This window comes from Triticum aestivum, chromosome 4A (assembly GCF_018294505.1).
Source record: "Triticum aestivum cultivar Chinese Spring chromosome 4A, IWGSC CS RefSeq v2.1, whole genome shotgun sequence".
Taxonomy (NCBI): domain Eukaryota; kingdom Viridiplantae; phylum Streptophyta; class Magnoliopsida; order Poales; family Poaceae; genus Triticum; species Triticum aestivum.
The window spans coordinates 632,456,203-632,484,091 of NC_057803.1; the positions used below are offsets into that span (position 1 = coordinate 632,456,203).

The 27,889-nt window shown below is 45.4% G+C and overlaps 2 protein-coding genes and 1 long non-coding RNA gene across 3 annotated transcripts; 1 reads left to right on the forward strand and 2 right to left on the reverse strand.

The window, feature by feature from the left end:
- The first annotated feature begins 16,405 nt into the window (after window positions 1–16,405).
- LOC123087787 (probable inorganic phosphate transporter 1-8) lies at window positions 16,406–18,319 on the forward strand. The gene has a single exon (XM_044509894.1). It carries the CDS (start codon window positions 16,472–16,474, stop codon window positions 18,080–18,082), a length of 1,611 nt encoding a protein of 536 aa, XP_044365829.1. The 5' UTR covers window positions 16,406–16,471; the 3' UTR covers window positions 18,083–18,319.
- Window positions 18,320–20,540: 2,221 nt separating this feature from the next.
- On the reverse strand, window positions 20,541–21,098 carry LOC123082778 (uncharacterized). The gene is made up of 2 exons (XR_006439114.1): window positions 20,830–21,098; window positions 20,541–20,714 (listed from the first exon to the last, which is right to left on the reverse strand). It is a non-coding gene; the product is annotated as an uncharacterized lncRNA (long non-coding RNA).
- Window positions 21,099–24,842: 3,744 nt separating this feature from the next.
- On the reverse strand, window positions 24,843–26,727 carry LOC123082779 (probable inorganic phosphate transporter 1-8). The gene has a single exon (XM_044505028.1). It carries the CDS (start codon window positions 26,662–26,664, stop codon window positions 25,054–25,056), a length of 1,611 nt encoding a protein of 536 aa, XP_044360963.1. The 5' UTR covers window positions 26,665–26,727; the 3' UTR covers window positions 24,843–25,053.
- Window positions 26,728–27,889: the final 1,162 nt, after the last annotated feature.

Here is a 27,889-nt window from a genome sequence, read left to right on the forward strand (position 1 = left end):
GAGTCATGCAGACATGGCCGAGACAACTCTCCGGTCAATAACCAACAGCGGGATCTGGATACCCATGTTGGCTCCCACATGCTCCACGATGATCTCATCGGATGAACCACGATGTCAAGGATTCAATCAATCCCGTATACAATTCCCTTTGTCTAGCGGTACGATACTTGCCCGAGATTCGATCGTCGGTATCCCGATACCTTGTTCAATCTCGTTACCGGCAAGTCTCTTTACTCGTTCCGTAACACATCATCCCGTGATCAACTCCTTGGTCACATTGTGCACATTATGATGATGTCCTACCGAGTGGGCCCAGAGATACCTCTCCGTTTACACGGAGTGACAAATCCCAGTCTCGATTCGTGCCAACCCAACAGACACTTTCGGAGATACCTGTAGTGTACCTTTATAGCCACCCAGTTACGTTGTGACGTTTGGCACACCCAAAGCACTCCTACGGTATCCGGGAGTTGCACAATCTCATGGTCTAAGGAAATGATACTTGACATTAGAAAAGCTTTAGCAAACGAACTACACGATCTTGTGCTAGGCTTAGGATTGGGTCTTGTCCATCACATCATTCTCCTAATGATGTGATCCCGTTATCAACGACATCCAATGTCCATGGTCAGGAAACTGTAACCATCTATTGATCAACGAGCTAGTCAACTAGAGGCTTACTAGGGACATGGTGTTGTCTATGTATCCACACATGTATCTGAGTTTCCTATCAATACAATTCTAGCATGGATAATAAACGATTATCATGAACAATGAAATATAATAATAATAACTAATTTATTATTGCCTCTAGGGCATATTTCCAACATCCACTTCAACAAAGACAACAATTCTTAGAGTGACCATCATTTCAAGCTCAACATTACTAAGACATACAATCACTTCAAGTTCAACATTACTAAGAGCTACCACCACTCCAAGTTCAACGGCATAACAAGTTCGACATAAGCAAAATGCCCACTAGATGAGTTACATAACAAATAAAGGACGACAACTAGTTCCTTGTGCGCTTTTTGGCTCCTCCCCCCATGCCGGCTATCTTCTTCGCCTTCCTAGGAAGAGCAACACGCTCCGGCTCCGGCTCCGGTTCCTCCCCGTCATCCACATAGTCATCCAAAGCCGCCATCCGCGAGGTGCCGACCGTCCTTTTGTCTCTTTGGGTGAAGTCTTCAGGTGTGTATTTATTGATTCCCTTCCGAGGCTTTAACTCGTATGCTGACCGAACTTGATAGTTCCCCAAGGTCATATCATCAGGAACATATTACAAAAACAAAAGATATGGAAAAGACCGTGTATGAGGATAAAGTTAGCAATGCATCAACAATTAAATATATGCTCATGCCATACCTCTTGGGTGACCACACCCACATCCTCATCCTCCAAAGGATCACCATAGCCAGAAGTGGGATCTGATGGTGTCACCGACCTAGACCGTTCCGGTGATACATACTCGGGGTCACGACAACCGACAAGGTTTGATAGCCGCCTTAACCTTTGGCCCTGGCGCTGCAACATGTACAAATGAATGAGATATCGAACGTAGCAAGACATGTTAAGTGGTAGTTTGAAGGAGATGTGAACCTTAATGAATTCTTGAAGTGCACCTTCCCCATCGCTTTTCCCCACCGGGGTTGTCTCCAGAATAGTCTCAGTCTCATCAACTGCTTTCTTGATCTGGGCACGCTATGAACAGAAACAACATTATCGTGTTAGGCAAGTGAAGATGTGAATAGTGCAAATGGAAAAGCAAAAAGGGGAAAATACCACAAAGTTCATCATTGGAGCTGAAGGGACTGATGTGCCTTTCCTGACTAATGTGTTGTACTCGTGCTGGGTTAGCTCATTGAAAATGGTGGAATCTTCCAAAATCTCCCGAGCATACGCTGGCTTGCATACCTCCACACGGGTACTTGCAAGAAACCTTGCGAGATAGTTGTTGAACGCGATCGGGCAGTGCTCACGAAGCTGGGCTCGTTTTCTAGCCTTAGTTTGCTCCACACTAAGCACGAACTGTACCACATACTTCCTGTGATGCTTGGCCCAATCCTTGACCTTCCGCTGCCTTCTCCTATCCAACCTGCAAGTTAGAAACAGAATATTAGCACCATCGAAACCGCCGAGAAGCTGCTAACTGCTCAAGGTTAATTATATCTTACGAGTGTAGCAACTTGTCCGTGTCCTCCCACTCCAGCGGGCGTGGCTGGAACAAACCAAACTAGCGGTACACCCGATGTGGCAGGTGAAGCTCAACCGCCCAGTTGCATATGAGTGGGCACCGCATATGCCAAAGATCCCTGTCCCTAGTGCACATCGGATTCAGCCTGAACTCTATAGGGTTGCCAAAAATATCCCCTCTTCCATACAGCTCCCATTCCACTTGCAAAATAGCATAGAATGCAAAATTGATTTCGAGTTACGATAGAAGCATGAGAATCACTTATGCAATGTCGAGTCACCTGCTCAGCCATGATCGTGTCCAGCTCGCTCTTGTACAACTTGTACATGACCGAGGGATCATCCGTCGTCTCATTTAACACATCCCACTTGTAAGCCCAAGTGGGGAGCCGTAGTGGGTCATCTTTGTCGTCCCAATCCTCGTACTTCACGGTCTTCGGTCGTCCAACCGGCAAACTCTCCAAGCTCCATATGAAAAGTGCGAGCATACAACCACCAATACCTCCAGATGGCCTACAAGAGGCGTCGTCCAACTGCGCATAAAAGAGAACATGGTTGAATTAACAGGAAGATCGCATTGATAATGTAGCAATGAAGTGAAAAAGAAACAACTTTATACCTGTCTATACAAGTAAGCCAGTGTCGCCGAACCCCAACTCCATTTGCTATCGAAGACGGTCAACGCCTTCAGCTACATCCATGGATCATTCTTGCCTGTGCCATCAGCAAACATAGTCCTGGATATAACGTACCACATGTACACACGAGCATATGTCTTAACCTCATCCTCATTAGCTTCCTCAAGGCAAGTACCAAAGTTCCATGCAATCCACGTGAAAGGAGCACCGGTTGCGACTCTTTCCTTCTTTTTGTCTTCTGCTTCTTGTTCCCGAGGCTCCGGAGGAACCATACCAATAAGGGCATGCATCTGCTCGCGCCACCCATCAGAATCGGTGTTCATACATAGAGGATTTCCCTCGATAGGAAGACCGGCGATCATAGCAATATCCTGGAGCATCACGGTCATCTCCCCGGTTCGAAGATGGAAACTGTGTGTCTCCGGCCTCCAACGATTAATAAGCGTGGTGATTGCTGCAGCATTGTGGGATGGCGTCGACCGGCTGACCAACTGAATGAACGGGAGAAGTCCTATCTCCCTTACATATGGTGTGTATCGCTCATCATAGCGCATCCCTCAAGGTTGACCCCGTGAGACCAAAGCTTCAGAGGTGCAAGCTCCTACAAACAAACAAATCATAAAATTACATATGGGGCATTTGTGTTTGAAATAAACACAAAATTCATAACACCGGTCACTTTCATTATTACCCGCTGCTCCACCGACATAGCGTACGACCGGTGTTGATGGTCCCAGTGATCATCGAGAAGCCAAACCATCCTAACAATTTCAAACAAAGCTTTCTTGTCAACACGATTATCTTTTGAATACAAATAAACTAAAGTACGCCTACTATATGCAAAATTCAAAGCATATGTATGCAAAGCATTCTTGTCAATACAAATATAATTTTAATACAAATAAACTAAACTAGGCCTACTTCATGCAAGATTCAATACAAATATCTTTTCCATAGAAATAACATGTCAACCTATGTATCCAAACCATATCTTTTCAATAAAATCAACTAAACTAGGGTTGCAAAATTAGGTATCTAATACATGCAACATTCTAATCTTATCAAATCAAACAAGGGTTCCCCAAAATCTTCAAAATAGCATACATTATATGAATAGAAAGAAGGGGATCGGAGGAGAGTACCTTCTAGGATGGATTGGTGAAGGAATCCACGGACCAAATCGTCAGATCTGAAGGATTTGGGAGAGGGGTTGAGAGGGGGAGAGGAGAGGGCCGCCGCCGCGACTTCTTTTGTTTCTGTAACTGGTGCAATGGGGTGGGTGGGGGAGGAGAGGGCCGCCGCGGCTGTATCTAAGTCACAGTGCAACGCCTAGCCACATTACATATGTGGCGCCTAGCTCGGAGGCACTGCACTGCTGGGTGCGGGCCCAGGGACTGCCATGGTGGACAGAAGTGCAACGCCCCAGAGCTAGGCGCTGCACCGTAGGGTGTGACCTGCATGTCGGGCGCCACACAAAAAGGTCAGCCGCGTGAAATAGTTTTACAGGCAGTTTATTCTGTGATTTGATTTCGTCCATAGGTCAAAATTGTCAAATTTGCCTGCCATGTCCCACGCGTTATACTGCAATAGTAAGATGTTCGTGCCTCGCACGGACATGAACATCAAAATACATTGATCTGAAAGTTGTTTAGTTGACAAAGTATGCGGGGTCATCTCATGCGTAACAAATATCGATATGTTTTGCGGATATTCATTCTTCTCTAGAGCTCACAAGCATCTCGTGAATAGTAGATGTAGGCAAAGTAGATAAAAAATATCTTTTGCAAACAAAAGCATTCAAGTGTTCAACCTCCATCCAAAACTTTATGAAGAAATAACACTTATGGTGCTTTGTAAAAAATGATCTTTAAAAATCAATTTTCAGTATCGATTTTTTTTCTAGACCGCCATGAACGTAACTTAAGATGACTTGGAAGGGGCGGAGGATATGGCGAGGAGGACGGGGTCGTGGTGGTGGTCGGCAATGCGGCCTGAGAGAAGACATGAGAGGCGTTGGGGGCAGACGGCGCCGATGGCAACGACCTCTCCAGACCCTTCTTAGTTTTTTTCCTGAGATGGCTAGATGAGGTGAGAGGGAGAGTAGCTGAACATGAGAGGCACGGGGTTATATACAAATGAGGAGTGGAGTGCGGGGGTCTTTTTGCAAAACTAACATAGTTTGTCTCACATGCGTTGGATGTAAATCAAACGGTTGTAAATGAAGGATGACAGGCACACCCTCATCACCAACTCGATTTTTTATAAGAGTAGAAATTGGACACACCAAATATGCATAGACATGTTCGGACATGTCCACAGACAACTTTAAGGAAGCCAGTCATCCAATTCGAGCGCCGCCGACAAGAATAATAGCCGCATCAACCACCGCATCATGCAGAGATTCCGACATTTCATTGCCGATATGGAGTTGCATGATCTTTATCTCAATGCCAGCGTTACACTTGGTCCAATGAGCAACACAACCACACGCTCGTCTGGAATGAACGTGTTCTCTGCATTCCATCATGGGAGACGGTCACCCCAATTGCATGCTTTGTTGCTTGGCCTCCGTGGAATCGGACCACTGCCCTTTGATCGTGGATTGTACTCCTTGCTCTCATGCCCCTATGCGCTTTCACTTTGACCTTTTCTGGCCGAAGCTTGATGGGTTTGGTGTAGCCCGACCCTGCCCCTTTGCGATGGATCTATGCATGCCTTAAGGCGGCGGCTAGGAGCCTGCAAAGCTGGAGTGTGAAGAAACTTGGGCATATTTCTCTCCAACTCCTCATCGTTCGTGAACTGATTTTGCCAAACTCGACGCTGCCCAGGACCTGCACCCTCTAGTCGCTAATAAGGCTTGGTTGCGGCGCAAGCTTAAGGGTTTCTACTTGGGGCTAGCCTCCCTGGAAAGATCGCTCGCACGACAACAGACTAGATTCTCCTGGTTGTGGCAAGGCGAGACCAATTCTGCCTTCTTCAAGATCCAAACCTCACCTACGAGCTTCGCATGGGGGACATGACCATCTACAATGAGCAGGACTTGGCGCGTGCGGTCTTTGAGCATTTCACATGCATCCTTGGCTCTTGCGAGGAGCGTCACTTCACCATCAACCTCGACAACAATGACCACCGTTGGTTTTCATCGGTTTTTCTTTTCTTTCTCATTTTCTTTTTTTCTTTATTTTTTGTTTCTTTCTTGGTTTCGACGGCTTTCTTTTCTTTTTCTTTTTTTCTTTATCAATTTTCACTGTTTTTTATTCTTTGGCACTTGTTTCTTTGCTTTACTTTTTTCTGTGATTTTCTTTGTTTTCTTGATTTTAATTTATTTTCTTTTTTTATTCGCATTTTCCATATATGTGAAGAACATTTGCAAATACACGTTTAACATTTGTTAATATCCGGTCAGCATTTTTCTATACACATTTTAAATATTTTTTGAAAACTTCATTCACATTTTTCAAATACAAAACCAACTATTTTTGAATGCATGGTCCCCATAATTTCTATAAATATATATATTAAAATTTTCCAATGCTTGATTAGCATATTTTAATACAAGATTGAGATTTTTTCAATACATGGTCAACATTTTTTCTATTCATATTCCGTATTTGTTTTTCAAATGCTTGATTAGAATGTGTAAAATATATTTACTAATTTGAAAAACTTTGTTGGATCTTAAAAAATGTTCACGTATTTAAGAATTGTTCTTGGATTTGAGATATGTTCACAAATTCGAAACTTATCCATAATTTCCAAAAATGCTCAGTGTTCACCAACTCAAAAAGAATTTATGAATTAAAAGATATCCACAAACTGAAAACATGTTCGAACTATCAAAATCTATTGACAGTTTAAAAAATACATATTTGAATTTTCAAAAATGTTCACTGAGTTGAAAAATGTCCATGAATTTAAACATAAAAAGGAAAAGTATACATAAGTAAAAAGTAGAAGTAAATAAACGAAAAATAAAAGGGAGAGAGAGAGAGAGAGAGAGAGAGAGAGAGAGAGAGAGAGAGAGAGAGAGAGAGAGAGAAGAACGAAAAAAATACTAGAGCCATCCCAAAGCAAGAAAGGAACTAGTTGGGCCGGGTCAAGTGTTCCTAGAGAGGAAGCAGGGGGTACGTGTTACACGCCAAAAAGGAGCCACCAGGCTGCCCTTTGTTTGTCAGGGAGCTCCTGTTCGGCGCCTGTTGCGTCCGAACAGTTCCTGGCGCTCACTGCAGCGCCCTCTTGCGCCGCCCCGCAAAGGAGCAGCGCAGGAAACACCAAAAAGCTGCAAAAACGAGCTTTCGCAGGAATAGACCTTGCAGCATTGATTCCTTATCCGAGCTCACTAGAGCCATTGTGAACTTGCGACTGGTAATGGCGCCACTAATATATGAACAAGTGTGGCCGTGCTATTTGTTGCACAACACGGTATGTTGTATCACTTAGATTTTTGAATTATTGAGAAGAATCATGAATTTGAAATTTTTTCATCAGTTTTAAAAATTGCATCATTTTTTAAGAAAAGTTCACAAACTTACAAAAGTTCATGACAAAATGGAAAAAGTTCACCGCTTTTGAAAAAGTTTCATATATTTTTAAAAAAAATCATAATTTTGAAAAAGTTCATCAATTCAGACAAAAAAATCATCAATTTTCAAAAAAGTTCACAAATTTGAAAAAAGGATCATCAAAATTGAAGAAAAATTCATCAAATTTGAAAAAAAATTCAACAATTTTATAAAAGATTTCACAAAAACTTGGAAAAAGTTCATCGATTTTTAAGAAAACACAAATTCAAGGAAATTTCATTGAAATGAAAAAAAGTACATGAATTTTCAATAAAATCACAAATTTCAAGAAAAGTTCATCGAATTTCAAAACAGTTCAACAAAAATTTAAAAAACTCATCGGATTGAAGAAAAAGTTCATGTATTTGGAAACAATTCATCAAACCAAGAAGTAAAAAACAGAAAAGAAAAAGAAAAAAAGAAAAATGGAAAAGGGAGAAAAAGGAAAATGGAGAAATAAGGAATAAAATATGGAAAAACTTGATGGTTACTAGATCCCGTGGCGCCGTGGTTACGCCTCATACATCGATGAGGGGGTTCACATGTTCAATTCACAACAAACAAGTTTGTTTTTGCGGATTGATTAACACAAAAAATGCTATATTGGCCGGCCCAGTGTGGTGGCATTTCAGGCAACTGTTTGTAAAAAGGTATGGCTAGATCTCAGTCTACTCAGAGTTAATCAAGTCTCAGTCAAGTAACATAGCATGCAAGTGAGAAAAAGAAAAAAATTGAAAAACAAATTGTGCACAAATCTCAATGTAAGATCTTACGGATATAGCATTGGCTAAGATTTCGTTAAGTCTCAGTCGACTAAGACTTAGCAAGACCGTTTGTAAAAAACACAGTAAGGAACGCCTCAAGCGCCAAATAGGAATTGCTTGTCTCGCAATAGGAGACGTAGGCACCCCAGGCAACATAGGCCATTAATGGCCCAAGTCCGGAATAAATTACAAGCCCATATTTCATAGCATATCATATCTGGAGGGGGTGTGGCCCACTATCTTTGTCCTGGCTGGGCCTCGTCAAGTGATCCCACTACTCACAACAAACACTAGTTTGTTTTTTGAGGGGTAACAAAGACTAGCTAATGCGAAAGATTGTTTTTCTAAACAAGTTAACGTGAAAGGTTAAAGCGCCCAAGCTTAGTTTAAAATAATTCATGCACTAAAAAAAGAACTCAAAAAGGTCGTGCAGTTTAAAAAAAATCATGAATTTGAGAAAATAATTCATGGATTTGAAAAAAGTTTGCGAATTTGAAAAAAGTTAGTGGATTTGAAAAACAATTGAGGGGTATGAAAAAAAATCACAGATTCAAGAAAGTTCACTCAGTTCAGAAAAAAAAACTTTGCGGATTGGTAAAGATGTTCACAATTTCGAAAAAGTTCACACATTTTAAAAGTTTGCATGTTTGAAAAGATGTTCACGAATTTGAAAAAAGTTTGCGTATTTATCTTTTGCGATTTTGAAAATTTCGCGCATTTGAAAAAAGTTAATGGATTTGGAAAAAAAAACTTTCCTAAAAAACAGAAAAATAGAAGGGAAAAGAATAAAATGAAAAGAATAAAACTGGGTGAAAAATTAGCAAAACCGAGTGACAACTGCAGAAAGAGAAATAATGGACTGGATGCTTCCAAAACCGGCCAAAAGCTTCCCAAAACTGGGAAGACAAAACACTTAGATGGGTCGACCTAGTGCGAGACTAGTGAAGGGGAGCCTGCATTCGCGTCTGCCCATATTTAGCGCGTTCACCGCCGAATATGTATTTGTAGTGCCCTGCCCTTGCCCATGTGAGAGGAACTGACGAACCCCTAACTATGTCGCCGCCGATCGTCCAGCATCCACCTAACGATCCCGACGCCCTTCCGCCCTATGTGGATCTGCCCAATAATTCCTGCTATTCGCTCTCCCAAATCTCAGTTTCTCTTGATACTTTGCCTTGATTGTGTGTTGATATGCATGATTCCTCATCTGAATCCTTCATTAGTTCCATGCTCTTTCCCTTGCAAAGTCTCTTTTGTTTAGGGTTTAATAGTTAGTTTTGTACTTCTATAGTTTTGTCAATGTGGAAATTCATTAGTTTTCTAAGTTCTCAAAAATCATGTAGTTTTGTACGTCATTAGTTTGTACTTCTATAGATACTTTTGGGTTAATTTTGGGTTGAAGCACATTCAGTATTGTGTTCATATTCTTATTAGTTATGCAACAGAGCTTAACTTCGTATGCCTTGAAATTAGGGTAGTTTTGGGTGTAATTTTTGGCCTGGGGTATCACCCAATCTTGGCGACATCATTGAGGACATGCATATGGAGAAAATGAGTTCTCCGGCGCACGGGGGTTCCTGTGCATGGGAAAACCATTGATTTTCTTGGAGATTTGAAGTCATGTATGGGTACTACTCATAGTTTGTCCCGTGCATTCCCGGGCACGAAACTAGCGCCGCCAGCCACCGTCCTCTTCTCTCCACTCTATCTTCATAGTTGTCGCCAAGCGAAGCCCGCGCGGCATTGTAGGCGGCGGGGCGACTCATTTCTCTCATGTGCACTCAGGTTGCGCAGGGAACTCCGTTGCAAGAGGGGCCGGATCTCCTCCAGGCGAGCGGCATGATGGTGCTCCCATACAACAATAATAAAAATGGTGCATGCATGCACAGGCACGACAAAAAATCCTCTCAGAGGGAGGGGTGTTTTGGCTCCTGGGAGCACGAGCTCCTGGATGAACAATAATGCAAAAAAATAGTAAATGTTTTCAAAAAATTCTGATTTTTTTGTAGATGTTCGTGTTAGTGTCGCAAGAATGCTTGACAATTTTCATGTGAGTCGGTGCAAAAAAAGAAATTAGGTGGCATTTGGTGTTCACTTTGTTTTTTTTTTCAGAGCCCAAAATACTTAACCTTTTTGCCTTAAAATTTGTAGGTAGCATTTGAATGTGACTAAGATCACATAAAATATTTGTCTTGAATTTTTTTGTCATTTCAAAACTTACTTTTGGGCCCAGGGGCACGTGCTTTCGGGAGGCGAATTGAATTTCCGATGAAGCTATCAATATGTTTATGCTCTCACAAAGAAAAAATGTCACAACTACAGGTGATGCAGAAATGTAGGTACTGACTGACAAGCACATGAGAAGAACTCAAGCTAGTATGATATACTTCCCCAGCTACTTATGAGAACACCATCTGCAATTGTCTAAATCTTTATCGAAAAAAATATATGCAATTGTCTACATAGATGGTTATGGCCAAACCGAGGTCTAACACTGAAGTAACCGAAAAGGAGAAGTGTGGGCATTGTTGCATAAATTAAGTGCGAGACCAAATCTAGATGTACAGATGCTTTATTTACTTGTACACATTGGCATCAATGAGCAAGATCAACCAACAAGAAAGTACCAATTTTAAAAAAAATCAATAGAGTAATGCGTCATGTACTCATAAGTAGTTCAATAAGAAAAAGAGTAACGGACCCTCAACGTCATGTACTCATAAGTAGTTCAATAAGAAAAAGAGTAACGGACCCTCACAAAAAAGAGAGTAATGGAAGTATGGCTACTGAATACTGCTCAATGATCTCACTGCATACAAAAGGAAATCTTACAATTTCAATTAAATTCAGTTCACGAAGAGAGCATGTGTGCATCCCTCATATCCATTGGAATTTTGGGATAACTATGGAGCTTGAATATGGCCAAACAAGTGCAAGCCAGCCAGGCAAAGCTAGTTGATTTTACCATCTTCATTTCCATCAACCATTGTCGTTACGGTGTATAAGTCATTCGCATGCTATGCGAATGACTTATACACGGAGACAGAGGTAGAAAGGCCAGGGAAACTGGGCAGCAAGGTATCATGCATGCCAACACAGTGAACATTGCTCCCTAAAAAAACGGTAACACTGCACCTTTGTTGGGCCAAATGAGGTAAAGATGGAACAGTACACCACCAAGAGTAACTAGGTAACATAATTACTTTAGAACTTTCAAAATCGACAGGATTTTAAGAAAAGTTATACCCATGCTGAAAACAACAAGAGGCCACACCAACTTTTGCCAAACAAATATGCCGTTACAGTTTATTTATTTTTTTGGGTAAGGCTGGTGTTCTCAAGAACAGAAAACAGGAGAATTTTTAAACGTAACACAGAACACATGAGAACCAGTCATGCCGCAATAACCCACGAACAGCACAGGTGCATGTTAGTACCAAATGCAGATTTTGTATTATTAGCCCATAAATTAACTAACCAAATTAAGCCCTACTAATCATCAATAGCTAAGACGAGGCATATGATTGCATTGTATCGTATCTATTCTGTCTCCTTCAATGTGAACCATCAAACTGCTATCCGGAGCTGGCCGTTATATTTTATCTGAATTGGGCGGTCATCGTCAACGGCTTAACCGGATCAGCGCTGCTATACACACGACGCATGCACGGCCGATGCATGCACGATTCAGACGTGGCAGCACCAACAGCTAGCGTGCATGCAGGAGCACTGTTGGGGAAGGAGAATCGTGCAGGCGTCGTGCGTTGACTGTCGTGTGTGAAGCAATTCCGTAACCGGATATCCACGAGCATATGCCATGAATCCCTTTGCATGCATGATCGTCCGGATTCACGGTATTTTCTATATATACGCTCATATGAAGGGGCGTCCTATGCTTGTTGTCTATACTCTCGTGGGAAACAAAAATGCTACACCTACACCGTGGAAAAACATAGACATAGACATGGGTGCTGCGGCCGACAAATGCCGTGTGGTTTACACGGAGCCAAACCAAAGATTGTCAAATTTGTGTACTCACACCTTGTCCTCCTGGGACACTCTTTAGGTTGAGACTTGTTTTTTTGAAGGAGCAGAAACTCTATATAAATCAAACATCAGCATTACAAGAGAACCCCTAAAACATAAAAAAAAAATACAATACATACATCTTTCCATCCCGCGAATGACAATGGCGCACGGATGTTGTTGTTGGCACTCCACGGCGTCGTCCAACAAAAGAGTAGTATCCACACAGGCTACTAGAAAGTGTCAGCAACATCGTCCCCAAAAGGTCCATGGCCCGAAGAAGAAAATCACACTGGGTCGATGTGTAGGCGTTCGTTCGGGTCGATGAAAAGACTAGATTGGCATCGTTAATGCGAACAACTTCGACTCGACGAAGACGCGAGCAACTACCGCTGTTTCCAAGGAGAGAAAGGCAAACTTGTCGACCCGACCTTGTTGTTAGATTCCATGGCACACGCACTGCCGAAACCGGGTGAGACTTTTAAACATTGCCGCCACTACCTCCGGATGGGCCGAAGTCATGGACAACAAAGACCCTGTCCACCAAAGCCCGTCGATGGATCCGATTATGCATGCACCGCCTAGACCAGAGAAGAAGTCGGAGAAACCATTATTGAACACCGCCACCGCCACTGTCATCTAAAGGGTCGGAGTGAAAGAACAAATGAAGACCTATCTAATGCCCCTCTGACGAACGAAACTACGAATTGTTGCCACCCCCTGCACCCCCATCGATGGAACCAACCGAAGAGGAGACCGGCGAAGGAGGGTGACGATGGTAGAGGAACCCAAGATCGCCTTTGGGGCTGGGCCTGCCTCTCATAGGTGGATGGGAGTTTAGATCGATCGAGACTTCAGAATCTAAAGATTCCATGATCGGATATACCATGGAGTTGTTGATCCCAAGAGTTCCCACGTAGTTGCTCTCATGTTTAGTTTAGTGATCTCTAGATAGCAACCAAAATGCAAGAGGACATGAAAGCGTGTTCCCGACTGGATTACAAAATGCATCTCCCCTTGTGTCATCGGCTTAGTAGTAAATACTCCCTCCACTCACAAATATAAGATGTACTAACCTTTTTCTGAATTGGATGCATATATAAACACGTTTTAGTGTGTTTGTTCATTCATTTCAGTCCGTATGTAGCCCATATTGAGATATCCATAACTTCTTATATTTGTGAACGGAGGAAGTATGAAAAACTTGCATTATTTCTTGAATAAGAAATAAATATTGCAACCTACCAAGATACCAATTTCCCTCCTGTCACACCGGTTGACCGGTAGGTAGGCACGTTGCTTCAAATTATGGCACACTTGACACAGTTGGCACCGTGCTTGACTTGACGTTCAAAAAGAAAAGACGGCCTACTGTTGGTTCGTGTGAAAGACCCAATTTTGGTAATTAAAGTTATCACAGGAATTCTTAAAGCGGCTAAGACTACTTGAGGCGTATATAATATGCAATGTTCGTTGAGTTTGCTTCTTCTTTTCTTTTCGAAACTCATTAAATTTGCTTTATTAATTATGGCGGAGTCATGGGTTATCCAAGCTGAACTATTTAGGAGTGTGAGTTTCGATAGCTGGGTTCAGATGATATTTCTCATTATGTCGCCATCAACGACAAGGGATAGGGATATCGAGCGGGTCTTCTTGTGCATGTTCCGACTCGTGTTTAATTTTTATTTATTTTTTACTTTTTTTACAGCAGTGGCACCCGCTCTGTAGACAGCGGGACGAGTCCTGGTTTACCTGCATGTAGGATGGTCTTCAGGAGGTCAGCTCTGGGGAGTCATGTATCTTCTGCTTTTGGGCATCTCTTATGTTGTTGCCTTAGCAGACCTCTTGTTTTCGTCGGGATTCACAATATTTTTATACTCCTATGAAGCGTTTTGTGCTTGTCGTCTCAATTCTCGTGGAAAAGCATAATCATGGGTACCAGTACGACGGCCGCCAAATGCCATGTGTGTTCTGCACGGAGCCAAAACAAAGGTTGTCAAATTTGTCTACTCACATACGTATACGTAGGCTGTTCTCACCTACGTACGTGTGTTGTGTCACCTCGTCCTCCTGGGACACGCTTCAGTTCAGATAAATAAGATTCCAGGATATGCCATCAGACCGTTGATCCCAAGAGTTCTCAGGAAGTTTGGTTTAGTTTAGGAAACTGGATAGCAGCCAAACGGCAAGAGGACATGAAAGCGCGTTCCCGGCCGGACTACAAAATGCATCCGTCACCCCCCATGACATCGTTCAGTGAATTATTAGGGAATATTGTTTCTTGAATAAGAAATAAATGTTGCAGCTCTCAGACATCAATTAACGGCTCCTTCCGCACCGGTGGGTACGTTGCTTCAGATTGAGCACGCTTGACACAATTGTTTGACTTGACGTTCAAAAACTAAGCACATCGGGCTGTAGGTTCGTGTGAAAGGCGCAAGGTAGACGAATTGTTAAAGCAGCTAGCTAAGACTTGAGGAGTATATAGAATATGCAATTATCGTTGAATTTGCTTCTTCCATTTCTTTTTGGAACTCAACAAATTTGCTTGTTAGCTATGGAGTAGTTGTGAGTCATCGAAATTAAACAATTTAATAAGGGTTTTGATATCTAGGTTCAGATGATATTTATCATGACGTTGATGGAGAGTGTCGTGTGATGTGTGGTGCTTTCGATTTGTCTGGGATGCCCCCACCCCCCCTCCTTTCTCGATGGTGTGTGGAGGATTGCCAGGCGAAAGTCCAGTTCCAACCTTTGGTTGGTGCCACGGCACAATGCTATCGGTCCCTTCCTTGGAGGCCTTTTTTTGTGGAGCTCCATTATTCCACCCCCGTGGGGTTGTGGGCTCATCGGGATAAATCCCTAGCAGGCGACGACGGTGGTTGCGTTGCTTCCTCCTTGGAGGTGTTGGGTTCAGCACATAGCAACATGCATGGATCTCTTATCCATCGGCGGCAATGGTGCCATGTGGTTACTCTTTGTGTGGCTGAGGGCCCGGTCTCGAGAAACAATGTGTGTATGTGTTGGGGGGGGGGGGGGGGGGTACGACCCATGAGTTGACTAAATGTGAGAAGAAGCTCCAGATGGAGTTGGGCGGGCCATGGCCCATTCGGCCTTGCCTAAGCTCCGCCAGTGCTTGAGCCACCAGGGACGACGAGGGGGCGAGGGTGTTGACTTGGTTGACGCGCCCCAGAGCAAGCGGTGGCATGTTGAAACCGTGGCCGTAGAAAGTGTGGTCGACGGACCATGCATGGTCTCGTGTGAGGTCATTGAGGAGGGCTCCTCCACAACATAGTGGTATTCTCCGCACTCGGATATGAGTAATGCTACAACTGCAGAGGGCTTAGACTGGTTGTAATGAGGAGTGTCATATAATAGTATCATAGTGTATCTTTTTAGGGTAATTGCAATATTTTAGTTGATAGTTTACCAAGCTGACCACTTGGTATATTATTATAGTGTATGGTATTACATCCGTAATGCATTGTATCACATGTTGGTATCATAGCGGACTACATTTGTTGCCATGCATAACACAAAGTATCACATCATTTAATATGATATGGTATCATGATATGATACTCAAGCATCTTTTTCTTCATTTAATTTTATGCCAACTCATCAAAATTGTTTAATTGAGATGCATAATACTACCTATGATACTCCCATCACGGGCAGCCTTATCGAAGTTTTACAGCCTCGACTGATGTGGGCTATTTTGGTTGGTAATTTGGAGGAAACGGGGCCCACCCTAAAGCGGTGATTATTGGGACGAGAAGGATGAGTCCGTTAACTCTGTAAATATCACCTTGCAAGTCTTAACATTTTGTCTTGGATGTTGATAGATTGCATTCAGATGATATTATTTCCCATGCCGCATGATATCCTTGTCAACGATGAAGCATGGAAATTCCCCAGGATGGTAACAGCTTTACATGCAGTGAAACTTCATGCTCGAGGGAGCCAAGACAAGAGAACATAATAATCAGTTTTGTTAGAACTCATCTAGATGAGATTTAATTTGGTCTCATTCATTTTTTATAGCCATTGGATATGGTGCTATAAGATGCGTGTGTGTTGACGTGGGTTGTATCTGTTCTTGTTTTCCCGGTGAATAATAATATATCAACCAAATATTCGCGGTGACACCCAGCTCTCCGCGATCGGCTACTTATACCAGATAGCCGGCCCATAATTCGTGCACCACAACACAAGAAAGTCTTGCGGCCGGCCGGCACCGTCGTCTAGCTCCCACGCTCGCACCGTTGCCCTGTGCAGCAGCAGCATGGCGCGGTCGGAGCAGCAGGGGCTGCAGGTGCTGAGCGCGCTGGACGCGGCCAAGACGCAGTGGTACCACTTCACGGCCATCGTCGTCGCCGGCATGGGCTTCTTCACCGACGCCTACGACCTCTTCTGCATCTCCCTCGTCACCAAGCTCCTCGGCCGCATCTACTACACCGACCTCTCCAAGCCCGACCCCGGCACGCTGCCCCCCGGCGTGGCCGCCGCCGTCAACGGCGTCGCCTTCTGCGGCACGCTCGCCGGCCAGCTCTTCTTCGGCTGGCTCGGCGACAAGATGGGACGCAAGAGCGTCTACGGCATGACGCTGATTCTCATGGTCATCTGCTCCATCGGCTCGGGGCTCTCCTTCGCGCACACCCCCAAGAGCGTCATGGCCACGCTCTGCTTCTTCCGCTTCTGGCTCGGCTTCGGCATCGGCGGCGACTACCCGCTCTCCGCCACCATCATGTCCGAGTACGCCAACAAGAAGACCCGCGGCGCCTTCATCGCCGCTGTCTTCGCCATGCAGGGCTTCGGCATCCTCGCCGGCGGCATCGTCACCCTCATCATCTCCTCCGCCTTCCGCGCTGGGTTCCACGAGCCCGCCTACCAGGACGACCGCGTCGCCTCCACCGGCACCGAGGCCGACTTCGTGTGGCGCATCATCCTCATGCTCGGCGCCCTGCCGGCCCTGCTCACCTATTACTGGCGGATGAAGATGCCCGAGACGGCGCGCTACACTGCCCTCGTCGCCAAGAACGCCAAGCTCGCCGCCGCCGACATGTCCAAGGTGCTGCAGGTGGAGCTGGAGGACGAGACGGAGAAGATGGACGAGATGGTGAGCCGCGGGGCCAATGACTTCGGCCTCTTCTCGCCGCAGTTCGCGCGGCGCCACGGCCTCCACCTGGTCGGCACGGCCACCACGTGGTTCCTGCTGGACATCGCCTTCTACAGCCAGAACCTGTTCCAGAAGGACATCTTCACGAGCATCAACTGGATCCCCAAGGCGCGCACCATGAGCGCCCTCGACGAGGTGTTCCGCATCTCCCGCGCGCAGACGCTCATCGCCCTCTGCGGCACCGTGCCCGGCTACTGGTTCACCGTATTCCTCATCGACGTCGTCGGCCGCTTCGCCATCCAGCTCATGGGCTTCTTCATGATGACCGTCTTCATGCTCGGCCTCGCCGTGCCCTACCACCACTGGACCACGCCCGGCAACCAGATCGGCTTCGTCGTCATGTACGCCTTCACCTTCTTCTTCGCCAACTTCGGGCCCAACGCCACCACCTTCGTCGTGCCCGCCGAGATCTTCCCCGCGAGGCTGCGGTCGACGTGCCATGGGATCTCCGCGGCCGCTGGGAAGGCCGGCGCCATGATCGGGGCGTTCGGGTTCCTCTACGCGGCGCAGGACCCGCACAAGCCGGACGCCGGGTACAGGCCCGGCATCGGCGTGCGCAACTCCCTCTTCGTGCTCGCGGGGGTCAACCTGCTGGGCTTCATGTTCACCTTCCTGGTGCCGGAGGCCAACGGGAAGTCGCTGGAGGAGATGTCCGGCGAGGCCCAGGACAACGAGGACCAGGCACGCGCCGCCGCCGTGCAGCCGTCCATGGCGTAGGCCGCCATATATTTCACAACTCGTGCGTGCGTGCTAGGGAAGCAGCTTCAGGCAGGCTGTTGAGTTAGTCCTTAATTTGTTGGGTAATTTGTTTTGTGATACGTACACGCTTAAAATACTACTGTATCTTCGCGGGCCAACCCACCTGCAGGGCCGGCTCCTCATGTACAATATGCCCATGATATATACGTACATCAATCAATCAACTTGCAGTTACAAATGGGTATTGCACTCAAAGTTTAGAGCTACAGTGAGCAAAGCTAACGCTTGCTTGAGAGTTGGTCAGTGATGAGCCTCAAGACTCTCTTCAGTCAACGAAAGAGAAATCTCAAACTATAATTGCACTCTGAGGTGGATAATTTTAATTTTAGTTCCTGTCACTGGTTACTTACTAGATTTCATTAATTTTGTGAGTAGTTGATCTAGGCTAGTCAAGAGTCTCCTCCATTTGTACGTAGTTTTCTAGCACTTCTTAGTCCCTGAGTACTAACCAGTGAAAATAATGTCATGGAGTGAAGTCATCTTCCAAGACTATGACTAAGGCACCATACCGAATCATCTAAACTTTCTTGGTCAAAATCAAATGCATAATTGCATACATAAACCTGCTCAGTTCTCAAAGAGAACAAAAGGTGTCAATCGGGAAAATAAGAAATAGATCATTAGGACATGTTTGGTTGTCTGCATCAAACCCAATTCACATATGTTGGTTTAGCTTGATATTAGCACCTTATTTACATGGAAAGAAATGTCCAGACGAGCGGGAGTAAGGTATTGCAACCCACCAACTCAATGGTTGTCCACGTGACAGAGATATAGGTGGATACCGCCTTGCAATTTTCCATGTGAGCACGGTTAAGAAGATCATTAGCACATTTACTTGTGTTGGGTCAAGGTCATTCCCCTTGAGTCAACTCAAATCAGCCTCAAATCAAAGAAATTAACCGAGTCAACCAAAATCATTGATAGTAAACGAACTGGATAAACAGGAAACGAGGCGATCCACACCACAAGGACAAGATCCGGCAATCACGATGGCATCACCATGAATGCGCGAGAAAAATGTGTGTGATGTTACTTCCTGGTTATAGAAATGTGTTAGCTGTGTATGCAATACAACTTGGCAAGCTTGTAAAAGCAACCTCATCAGATAAATTATGTCAACAAACAAATTTGTGTATGTAAATATTTTAAAGAAATCGGATGGAGAGGGATTTAATTTGGAATAGTTCTTTGGACTATTGCGAACGTAGTTATTACTGGGACCACAATAGCTGGCAAACATTCGCTAAGAGGGGTTGGCATCGTTGTAGATAACAAGTTTGGTTGTACGGGATCGGCGTTTCTTCAGAACGCATGCCATTTTCTAGAAAGGAGAGAAATTTTACCGCAAAAAAGGCAGTATTTGCCGTCTCCCGCCACTTAAAACTGTCCAAAAAAAAACAGTACTTCCTAACCACCAATCCACCATGACTAATAAACAGTAAAGAATAATCTGGAGTGAGGTCATCTCGGCAGATTATGCTAGTAATCAGAAGGGATCATTTAAACTTTCTTGGTCAAAATCAAATGTATGATTGCATATAAAAGTGAGATACTTTCGAGGAGAACAAAAGATGACATTGATCACCCTTGGGCTTGCCGGCTTGGCATAGTCTGAACAACATCAGCTTAAGATGACATAGTCTGAACTGCTCATCCTAGGATCTTTTATCTTTTTTTCGAAACCTCATCCTAGGAATTGACTACATTTCTCGGAAGCACTAGGATCAGGGTATATATCCATGTAGCTTCTAATCAACTCCCTACAAAAGAAAGCACGGCTCACCTTGAGAGGGACAGAGATGAGAGTTGACTTCAAAGGTTTAGAAAATGGAAGAAATTTGACAAATTGTGCCACCTCCCCCCATCTAAATAGCGTCAGCGCTAACCAAGGTTATGCTTGATTCTCATGAGAAAATTGCATTGTATCATCCAGCCATTGTTTAATCATAGGGATGCATGCAAGCGGGTCGACACGATATGCCTTCCCTGCCCATCAATATCCCTGTCGACGGCCTAGTCAAAATGTTTGAGATGCTTATTGGCAACACGATTAGTTTATGCGCCATGCCGTTCATTCTGTCTTGTCACTAACACAACCACGTACAAGTTGACAAATAGCATAGCAGTTAACACGTTAGTGTGGTATAGCTTATAAGTTCCGTCAAAATACCTTATAACTAGCTGCACGGTAAGTCCCCAAATGTTCTCTACTTGTATTTTTTTTCTGAAAGGTCGGAGGGGGTAAAACACCACCTGCATATTTTTCATTCATAGTTGCCTATGAGGCTTTTGTAGCCTCTTACAAGATAGGTTCAAATCGATATCCAGTGGTGGAGCTAGCAAATTGCCAAAGCCTGGGCATGTCATAAGCTATATTTACTACCACAAGTGTCGTATTTGGATAAACGTCATGTGTAGTATATGCACTTCTTTTTCATATAACGTAGAAGTACATAAAAACATTAGATACAATAACAAATAATTTTCTTAAACAATTCGACGTTTATTATACTAGAAAAAGTCCAAGCTCCGATGTTTATGTTCATCCCTTTGATGTAGGCTTTGCTGCGATTCCACTTGTGAATTCCTTTATTTAAACAAAAAAATATGTTCAAATCGAAAATTTAAACAAGCATAATTTGAATTGGCACAATCAATGTTGAATCACACAATTTGTCGTTAAATTCTATAGAACTACTCACCTAGTTGTCGCACCCCCGTCGCAGCTAGATGTAATTCCGGTGAGGGAGTCGCCGCTTTGGCCCTCGTGCTTGTGCTTTCGATTGTGACTGTCACTGGCCGGAGTCGAGGCCCAGCCGCTTGCCATATATCTGGTCGGCCTCTTGCCGGCTCGCCGCACTCCGCCACCGGCCAGTACGCCGCCTAGATCGACGGGTAGCTAGGACAGTGTGCGCGCCGCCGATCGTCAGTTCCATGTGGCGAATCGCAAGTCCTTCCTCTAACAAGATGGCTTCCTCAATCAATGGATTCTAAATCGTCTTTCACGAGTTGGCTTCTCTTATGGGCTGCTGCGAGCATGGCCTATGGCCTCCTGTTTGTAGCGATAAAGGCCCAGTACGCAATGGAATGCTCAAACTGGCCCACACAGTGCATTTTGTTTTCTTTCCGACGTTTATTTCGCAATTTTTCAGCATATTTCTCTTTTTTTGCGGGTATTTTCAGCATATTTCAACTTGTAAGGGGTTGTTTGGATACGGGATTTATACCAAACTTGTTTCCACTAATCTCTATATACTATTAAAAAGGGATCCACCCTTGTCGTGATGGTTCGACCTCCTTCTTCTCACGTATGATCCATCCTCTCACCCACTGCTTCTTCCATCCCCGCCTGAAAAAAAGGCAAAAAAAGAAGAAGAAAGGAGACCCGCAACCCATGAACGCATTTCCCACGCGCACGCAGTCGTCTTCGTCGTGATGGTTCGACCTCCCACCTAGCTCGATTTCCATATGGTAAAAAGGATCAGGCCAAGAGCGCACACAGTTCAGGCGTGAAAAAAGGGAAGTTATAAAATCAGGGCACGCACGCACGACTCGGTAGAAACTGCCGCAACCCACACATAGATGTCCCGAGTCAATTACGCTGATGGTGCTTGAACTTGACGCAAGCAGTCACTTGGGTGCTAGAACTAGTGACATACTTTGAATTGGTGCAATAACTTGGCTCGTGCATGCAATGAATTGGTGCAATAACTTGGCTCATGCATGCAAAAACGATGCAAATCTATGCCCTGAGTTGCTGACTAGCCAGCATGGTGTGGGGCTCACTGTTAGTGACCCAAAGGTAGAGAGGAGGGCGCCTGGCCAGTTTTTTTTATGAAAACATCCTCAATTTTCTCATTTCTCACAAAAAAGCCCATGACGACGTTGGAGAGGTGGCATTTCATTTTTTTTGCCTGTATGACCCGCTGGATCCCGTCTATTACTACATAGCGAAAATTATCTATTAAAAAAGAGGCACCTGCATCTTGAGCCGGACTGCCGTTGGTAACTCGAACTCGGTGCTGGCCAGTACAGCCTTCACACCTTTCGTTTTAAAAATATAAATATTATACCTAATTTTTTTAATATTCAAATATAAATACTATACATATATTTTTTGAATTATAAAAATGTTTGCATAATTTAGAAAAATCTTATAGTTTTAAAATTACAATTTAAATTGTGTTTCTACTTCTACAAACACTTCAAAGGGATCTAGAAGGAAATTTGCGGGTCGCTGTCTTGGGTCAAGGTCCTTTCCCCGAGTCAGCCCAAATCAGGTATAGTATTATGCAAACATTTTTATATGCGTATTATGCAAACATTTTTATAGTATTATGCAAACATTTTTATATGCGTATTATGCAAACATTTGAGCTCTGATTCAAGTACAAACACTAGCTGCCACACGTACGGCTGGCTCATTTTGCTCGCCGTGCTGCAAATGCGTGTAACTGTCAAATCTTAGAGAGTAAGCACTCTTCGTAGCCAAAGAATTAACCTCAAGTGAAGAGAGATTATTTGCCGTGATCGTACTTGGTGTATTGGTCTGTTTATATAGTACACATACATGTTCAATTACAAGTCACTGGTACGTCGATAGTCAAGAGAGAGGTCTATCGACCTTCTACATTCTAGCACTAACTCGTCACATTTGACACAGTCAACGAAATTAGTGAAAGCTCAGACAAGTATAGCACTCTGAGATGGATAATTTTAATTGCAGACCCTATGATGGTGACTTATTGCTAAGATTAATTTCCGCAGATTATGCTAGCAATTAAGGCAGCGGAAGGGATCATCCAAACTTTCCTGGTCAAAAAGAATTGCATGATGGCATATCAAATTAAAATGAGATCATTTCTGAAGAACAAAAGTTGGCACTGAGCACCCTTCGGCTTGGCATAGTCTCTGAACAACAGTAGATTAAGATGGCATAGTTTGAACTGCCCATCCTAGGATTTTTTATCTTCTTTTCGAAACCTCATCCTAGGGATTGACTACATTTCTCAGAAGCACCAGGATCATGATACATATCCATGCAGCTTCTAGTCAACTGCCTGCAAGAGAGGGCCAGCTCTCACCTTGAGAGTGGCAGAGATGAGACAAGACTTCGAAGCATTACAAGATGGGAATTTTTTTACGACATGCGCCACCTCTGCGTCAGCGCTAACCAAGGATTGCTTAGAAATATGCCTGATCTCACGAACAATTTGCATCGGGCATGTCATCCGGACACTTGTTTAATCTGGAAGGATGCAAGCGGGCAGACACGATATGCCTTCCCTGCTCATCGATATACCTGTCGACGGCCAAGTCAAAAATCCGTGTCTTGCTTTGAGATGCTTTTCAACAACGAAGATTAGTTTATGCGCCATGCCGTTCAGTTTGTCTTGTCACTAACACAATCGCACAAGTTGACAAGGAGTAGTAGTATATCAACTAAAACACGTTAGGCTTGTATGAATTATCAACTTGACCCTCTCGCTGCCACCGCCAGGGCGCATCGCGGATTTTAAGAAAAACAATGTAATTTGAAAAATTATTCACGATTTCTTTTGTTTTGGCTTTTTTCAAAAATATCTTTGGGAATTCCAAAAAATGTTTGGAATTTCGCATTGTCCGGCCTTGTCAAAAAAGTTTAAATTTCCAAAACTATTCTCATATTTAAAAATATTCTTTGGAATAAAAAACCGGTCCCTACCACGCAAAGAACCGAGCCGCTATAGAGCACCGAATCAAATCGCTATAGTGCACCGAACCGGTCACTACAGTGCAACGAACCGAGCTGCCACGGTGCACCGGGTCACTACAGTACTCGGACCGAGTCGCTACAGCGTGAGGTAATGGGTCGGCCGAGTTGGGAAGCTCGCCTATGAGAAGCACTAGCTATGTGACACAGCGAACGGTAACAACAGATACTGTTATCCGAGGCAGGCAGCGATGCAATTTCCGTCGCAGGTGCTTGGGGCGTGCCAGGGCTACTGGACCATCACAAACACTGTAGATGCGCGCAACTTTCTTTCTGTGATTTTCCTATTGGGATTTTAACTGTTTTGCATCGGTTTCTATTGTTTTTCTTTTCCTTTTTCTGCGGTTTTCTTCAGGTTTTCATTTTTTTATTTTCTTTCTTTCTTTGATTCTCATTTTTTTGGTGTTTATTTTTCTTTCCTTTTGTGTTTTTAGAACATCTTTAATATTTTTATACACATTGTACGTTTTTCAATACATCGAGAACATTTCTTGTAGATGTTTAAAATTCCTAATACATCATTAACCTTATTTTCAAATATATTTTTTGATGCATATTGTTTTTCATACACATTGTACATTTTTGGTGTACAGATAAACAGTTTTTATATACAGTTATCTTTTTCTAATACAGGTTTTAAAGACCGAATATATGCGGCTACAGTTGGATGGCGTCCTCCTACATCCGTGTCCGTGGGTTGACCCCCCCTATTCATGAACAGATGGAGGAGGATTTTCTCGGGTTGCCATTGAACATGTCCTAAGCCCATCCAAAGGGAGAAGAACAAAGGCAAAAAGAAGATCCATGGGTGGGATCTCTAATTAAAGTTGTCCATCTCAGAGTGCAATTACAGTTTGAGCTTTCTCTTTCGTTGACCTGAGGTTCTTTAATTTGGCTACGAAGAGATGCATCAGCTTACGACTCATCATTCACCAACTGTCGAGCAAGTGGTAGCTCACTCTCTAAGCTTTGACACATTGTTTTTTATCTATATATTATGGACATATACATGAGCTGGCCCGGCAAACATATTGTGCTTTGAGTACTTGCACCTGGATCTATCTATCGTGTACGTATCATAAAACAAATCAGAATCTTTGAGCAGACTAACGTAGACAGCCTGCATGCAGCTGCCTCACTAGCACGCACGCACGAGTTGTGAATATATGGCGGCCTACGCCGTGGACGGCTGCACGGCGGCGGCGCGTGCCTGGTCCTCGTTGTCCTGTGCCTCGCCGGACATCTCCTCGAGCGACTTCCCGTTGGCCTCCGGCACGAGGAAGGTGAACATGAACCCCAGCAGGTTGACCCCGGCGAGCACGAAGAGGGAGTTGCGCACGCCGATGCCTGGCCTGTACCCGGCGTCCGGCTTGTGCGGGTCCTGCGCCGCGTACAGGAATCCGAACGCCCCGATCATGGCGCCGGCCTTCCCAGCGGCCGCGGAGATCCCATGGCACGTCGACCGCAGCCTCGCGGGGAAGATCTCGGCGGGCACGACGAAGGTGGTGGCGTTGGGCCCGAAGTTGGCGAAGAAGAAGGTGAAGGCGTACATGACGACGAAGCCGATCTGGTTGCCGGGCGTGGTCCAGTGGTGGTAGGGCACGGCGAGGCCGAGCATGAAGACGGTCATCATGAAGAAGCCCATGAGCTGGATGGCGAAGCGGCCGACGACGTCGATGAGGAAGACGGTGAACCAGTAGCCGGGCACGGTGCCGCAGAGGGCGATGAGCGTCTGCGCGCGGGAGATGCGGAACACCTCGTCGAGGGCGCTCATGGTGCGCGCCTTGGGGATCCAGTTGATGCTCGTGAAGATGTCCTTCTGGAACAGGTTCTGGCTGTAGAAGGCGATGTCCAGCAGGAACCACGTGGTGGCCGTGCCGACCAGGTGGAGGCCGTGGCGCCGCGCGAACTGCGGCGAGAAGAGGCCGAAGTCATTGGCCCCGCGGCTCACCATCTCGTCCATCTTCTCCGTCTCGTCCTCCAGCTCCACCTGCAGCACCTTGGACATGTCGGCGGCGGCGAGCTTGGCGTTCTTGGCGACGAGGGCAGTGTAGCGCGCCGTCTCGGGCATCTTCATCCGCCAGTAATAGGTGAGCAGGGCCGGCAGGGCGCCGAGCATGAGGATGATGCGCCACACGAAGTCGGCCTCGGTGCCGGTGTAGGCGACGCGGTCGTCCTGGTAGGCGGGCTCGTGGAACCCAGCGCGGAAGGCGGAGGAGATGATGAGGGTGACGATGCCGCCGGCGAGGATGCCGAAGCCCTGCATGGCGAAGACAGCGGCGATGAAGGCGCCGCGGGTCTTCTTGTTGGCGTACTCGGACATGATGGTGGCGGAGAGCGGGTAGTCGCCGCCGATGCCGAAGCCGAGCCAGAAGCGGAAGAAGCAGAGCGTGGCCATGACGCTCTTGGGGGTGTGCGCGAAGGAGAGCCCCGAGCCGATGGAGCAGATGACCATGAGAATCAGCGTCATGCCGTAGACGCTCTTGCGTCCCATCTTGTCGCCGAGCCAGCCGAAGAAGAGCTGGCCGGCGAGCGTGCCGCAGAAGGCGACGCCGTTGACGGCGGCGGCCACGCCGGGGGGCAGCGTGCCGGGGTCGGGCTTGGAGAGGTCGGTGTAGTAGATGCGGCCGAGGAGCTTGGTGACGAGGGAGATGCAGAAGAGGTCGTAGGCGTCGGTGAAGAAGCCCATGCCGGCGACGACGATGGCCGTGAAGTGGTACCACTGCGTCTTGGCCGCGTCCAGCGCGCTCAGCACCTGCAGCCCCTGCTGCTCCGACCGCGCCATGCCGCTGCTGCTGCTTCTGCTGCACAGGGCAACGGTGCGAGTGTGAGAGCTAGACGACGGTGCCGGCCGGCCGCAAGACTTTCTTGTGTCGTGGTGCAGAAATAATGGGCGGGCTATCGCTGGTATAAGTAGCCGAGGAGAGCTGGGTGTCACCGCGAATATTGATAGAGTATTATGTTCTCTTGTCTATGCTCCCGCGAGCATGAAGTTTCACTGCATGTAAAGCTGTTACCATCCTGGGGAATTTCCATGCTCCATCGTTGACAAGGATATCATGCGGCATGGGAAATAATATCATCTGAATGCAACCTATCAACATCCGAGCCAAAATGTTAACACTTACAAGGTAATATTTACAAAGTTATTAGACTTATAGGAGATAACGAGCAATGCTACACCCACGAAGACTTACGTCGAGTTTTATGTAAATTGACACTTGTCAAATTGTGACTGGAGGCAAAGAGGGGGGGGGGGGGGGGGGGGGAGGGGCCCACACCCCTAGAAATCAGCGGCGGGGGGGGGGGGGGGGGTGAAGGAAAGTTACGTAACCCTTAGTAAAATGCTACATAGGTGTAGTATTATTCGGAGATAACCTACGAGCAATGCTAGACTCACGGGCAGTTTACGGGGTGGTTAGGCATGATTGGTTGAAATTTAATTAAGTGAGACGGGCCCATCGGCCTGTAGAGTCCGTTATTTCTTTCTGTCCATGTAGTATTATCGATAACAGGCTGATCCTTCTTCCTGTACTACCCCCCCCCCCCCCCATTTTAGGGTGGGCCCGCTTCCTCCAAGTTACCAACGAAAATAGATCACATCATCCGAGCCCGTAAAACTACGGTAAACCTAGTAGTTGTACCATTACTCATCTCCGAGCAGAGGGAGTGCCACTATGTTGTCGAGGAGCTAGCCTTATTCACCATGCTCACACGAGAACATGCATGGTTCGTGATAACCCACACGTATAGGGGATCGCAACAGTTTTCGAGAGTAGAGTATTCAACCCAAATTTATTGATTCGACACAAGGGGAGCCAAAGAATATTCTCACGTATTAGCAGCTGAGTTGTCAATTCAACCACACCCGGAAACTTAATATCTGCAGCAAAGTGTTTAGTAGCAAAGTAATATGATAGTAATGGTAATGGTGGTAAAAGGTAATGGTAGCAAAAGTAATATTTTTGGTGTTTTATAGTGATGATAACAACAGCAACGGAAAAGTAAAT

Excerpts from the sequence above, each read along its gene's own strand:
- LOC123087787 (XM_044509894.1), top strand. The coding sequence starts at position 16,472 with ATGGCGCGGTCGGAGCAGCAGGGGCTGCAGGTGCTGAGCGCGCTGGAC.
- LOC123082779 (XM_044505028.1), bottom strand. The coding sequence starts at position 26,664 with ATGGCGCGGTCGGAGCAGCAGGGGCTGCAGGTGCTGAGCGCGCTGGAC.